The sequence below is a fragment of the Dermacentor andersoni genome, chromosome 7 (assembly GCF_023375885.2).
Source record: "Dermacentor andersoni chromosome 7, qqDerAnde1_hic_scaffold, whole genome shotgun sequence".
NCBI classification, from domain to species: Eukaryota; Metazoa; Arthropoda; class Arachnida; order Ixodida; family Ixodidae; genus Dermacentor; species Dermacentor andersoni.
The window spans coordinates 76,199,621-76,203,138 of record NC_092820.1 but is presented as its reverse complement, the minus strand read 5'-3'; the positions used below and the strand labels follow the sequence as shown (position 1 = coordinate 76,203,138).

Sequence of the window (3,518 nt, the reverse complement as noted above, 5' to 3'; positions counted from 1 at the left end):
TACGTTCAGAGAAAGGTGGCCCATTTGACGGTTTGCTGTTCGAACAAATTTCTTGAAAAGGCGAATGATGTGAATGAGTAAAAAGGGCGGCTACAAACGACGAAACGCCCAAAAGGACTGGAATGGACACATAATTGCTCAAGATGCAATCGGCAAGAACGGCTTTAAAATAAATAAAAAAAAAAGCATCACGCCTTTTGAAAAGCAAGCATACCTGCGTGCACTACAATTTGTGTTTTGTTTTCCTTCACCTAAAAAGGACCGTACTAATAACAGCGTAAAGGATAAATGCCGAGAACGGTTGCATTTGTTTTGCTTTGACGTGTTTTTCTGCGTACATCAATCCTATCAGGGAGAGCTTAATTTGTATATATGGCCTTGCTTATCGTGATCTCTCTCACTCATTGCTTGTGGACATTAGTCAGGTCCATTGTATGGGATGCTCTCTTGTCAATATTCCTGTATAATTCTGTTCACTGTGTGCGTCCGCTGGATGCGCGCTTGTGAAGCAAAGGCCAGGCGTTCCTGAGCTTCATCAATGGCTGACAAAAGTGGCGTATCTTGAACTGCGGGAAAGCTTACTGTCGCGACCGCCGTGAGCCTGCCACTTTCGTGTTTCGACTTTAAAAAGCCCTTCGAATGGCCACAATGAATTTTCCTGTTTGAGTATCACAGTTTCTCTTCCGGTATTTGCCATATGCTACTGGCTAGGTAAAAGTGAGACCATCCCTGTATACTATGGGCTCGCAAGAAGCTAGGTGGGTTTTGCAAAAGCTAGACTTCCGAGCATCAAAGTGCTTTGATGTCGTAGAGAAAAAGTTCAAAGTAATTTTTATTCATCAGCCTAATAATTTGTGCTAACGCGTCAAGTTGCACCAGTGAACGCAAGGAGGCGAAACGAAGCTTGACTGATATTTGTCGAATGTGTCTCGCTCAAATTTAGCAGAAGGTTCAAAATAGTGAAAGCCATTTCTTGCAGGGCGTGAGCAGACGACCAATGAAGTTGCAGTGGTCTGTGGGGTGTAACCACGATTTTCTGGATATTGTAAATGAGGCACTTCGTTATATCGGCTAATAAAGACCGTAAGAGCTTGCGTCTCGGAATTATGGCAGTTTTGTACAAAACATAAATTCTTGAACTAATGTTCGAGAGGAAAGACTACCATTCTAACTAAAGCAGACGACATGCGGCTGATTCTATCAAGGGTGCAGCATTTCCGTGCAGACGACAGGCAGATGACCGGCGTCAGTCGTTGTGCGATCATCGTGAGAGGCGTGCCTCAGCTTTAATGTAAAGTGAATATTTTGAAAATTTGTGCCATGGAAGCAGGCAAGGTGCGAGCTGCTGGACGACCAAGAAAGATGCCTGATGAAGAAAAGACCAAGTACGCTCGCGTTTCTGCCGTGGATCGTTCCCGCATCATCGATGCGTACCGAAGAGGTGGGAACTTGAAGCAATTGGCCCAAACACTGGGAATAAATATAAAGACTGTGCGCTCAATCACCGCAACAGATCGCGAAACAGCCAATAAACGTGGTGGCTCGTCAAAAAAGTTTGACCGAGATGTGGTCAATACCCTGCGTGAAATTCTAGAAAAGAACCCATCCTTCACGCTTATGCAAATCCGGATGTCGTTGACAGAGAAGTTTCCCGGTATCGAAATCAGCAAGTCTACCATCGATCGGCTTCTCGATGGCCATGGTTATACACTTAAGTTAATTACACAGAGGCCGGTTGACCGTAACCGTCCTGATGTCAAGGAAGAGCGCCGCAAGTTCGCTCAATGGCTTCAAAACGAGGGTACCACAGTCACGCGGTACTACATCGACGAAACGAATTTCAACGTGTGGTGCGCAAGAAGTTTTGGCAGAGCGAAACGAGGCGCCCCAGCTATTCGTCTTGCCACCAGCACAAAGGGTGCGAATATAAATGTTTTGGCTTGCATGTCTGCAAATGGCCTTCTGCATTGGACTTTAGTGGACAAGATCCACTGGGCTGTATTCAACGAATTTCTCGATGATCTGTCCAAGAAGGTTCATCATCAGGAACCTGGCACTGAAGCTGTGTTCTTGTTTGACAACGCGCCAGCGCACCGCCGTGCTGAGGAGGTTCTCTTGGCCACTACTGAGCACTCAGTGAAGCGGCTTCCACCCTACAGCCCATTCTTCAATCCAATTGAAGAAGTTTTTTTTGAAGTTCAAGGCTGGTGTGAAGGCTTTTCTTGCTGAACGGCGCGACCGTCTTTTCGTGACACCACCAGGTATCTCCAAGAAACAACATCGCCGGGCACTGTTGGTTGAGGCCGCGGGAGAGTCAATGCAGCACATCCTGCGAGTTGAGTGCGCTGCCTACGACAGGCACAACTACACTTTTGTGCAAGCTGCCCTAGAGTGCCACGATATGTGAAAACTCCTCAGTGCTGCACTCAAACGAAAGTCGACAGTCTTCCGAAAAAGTGCTTTTGGTTTATATTAATAAAGTTTCCTCTCGCAGATCTACGCATATCATTTACGGTCATTGTTTACATAAACAGGCGTCGCCTTTGTAACGCAATCGATTGCTTCATAAGAGTTTAAAGGAACTTAACATACTAACCTTTCCTGCTAAATTTCCAATTAGCTGTTTTGCACATAAGTCTATTATAAGCCATTGATGAAGCGTTGCTCCTGCTATGTTAAAATTTTTGTTTCCATTTATTTCTTCAAGTCCATTGGTGCCTCTTGCACCGTTCTAGTGAAACAAGGCTTAAGAATTCAGAAAGTTGGCAACTATAACCTTACCTCGGCTTCTTTCCGTCAATTGGCTCACACATGTCAGTTCCTAGTCTTCATAAAAGAATCAACTTTTGAGCGACCTTTCATTTTAAGTCTATGAAGCTGTGATTTGCGAGTAGTCAAGAAAATTGAAGTGAACATAGTCACCATTGACCAACCAGTATTTCTACCACATCTGCAATCTCAGAGGAAAAATATTCACCTATAGCGAAATGAACGAATGATGGCTACCATTGACAAAGTGACTCGTGATTACTAGTGACTAATTTTTGGCAACCCCAGGTTATAAAATTTGAATCATCCTTCAAATTATCATTTGACATCCACGGCACTACAAACACTAATTGTAACAGAACGCTGAACTGAGCTTATCACTAGTGATCACTAATAACTCTTTACTATCAGGTAGCAATGGTAGTAGAGAAAATACTAATTCCAAAACATTTTCATAGATATCAATGACTACGTGCACGATTGATGGCTGCTGTCGCCATACCAAAGTGACTCGTAATCACTAGTGACAAATGCTTAGCACCTCCTAGTTATTAAACTTGTATTGCCATTTGACTAAATTTTAATTTGATACGCACGGCTTTAGGCTACAAGAAGTACGAAAACAAAGAACTGAGCTTGTCACTAGTGATCGCTACTCACCCTTCACTATCAGGTAGCAATGGTTGCAGACCAAATGCTCAGTGATCGTAAATGATCATAATTGGATCATTGTTTAAAGGTTTCATTTG

At 43.7% G+C, this 3,518-nt stretch overlaps 1 protein-coding gene across 1 annotated transcript; it reads left to right on the top strand.

Annotated features, from left to right (window-relative positions):
• Positions 1–1,320: 1,320 nt before the first annotated feature.
• Positions 1,321–2,229, top strand: LOC140219582 (uncharacterized). The gene has a single exon (XM_072289481.1). It carries the CDS (start codon positions 1,321–1,323, stop codon positions 2,227–2,229), a length of 909 nt encoding a protein of 302 aa, XP_072145582.1.
• The last annotated feature ends 1,289 nt before the right edge of the window (positions 2,230–3,518 follow it).

Excerpts from the sequence above, each read along its gene's own strand:
- LOC140219582 (XM_072289481.1), top strand. The coding sequence starts at position 1,321 with ATGGAAGCAGGCAAGGTGCGAGCTGCTGGACGACCAAGAAAGATGCCT.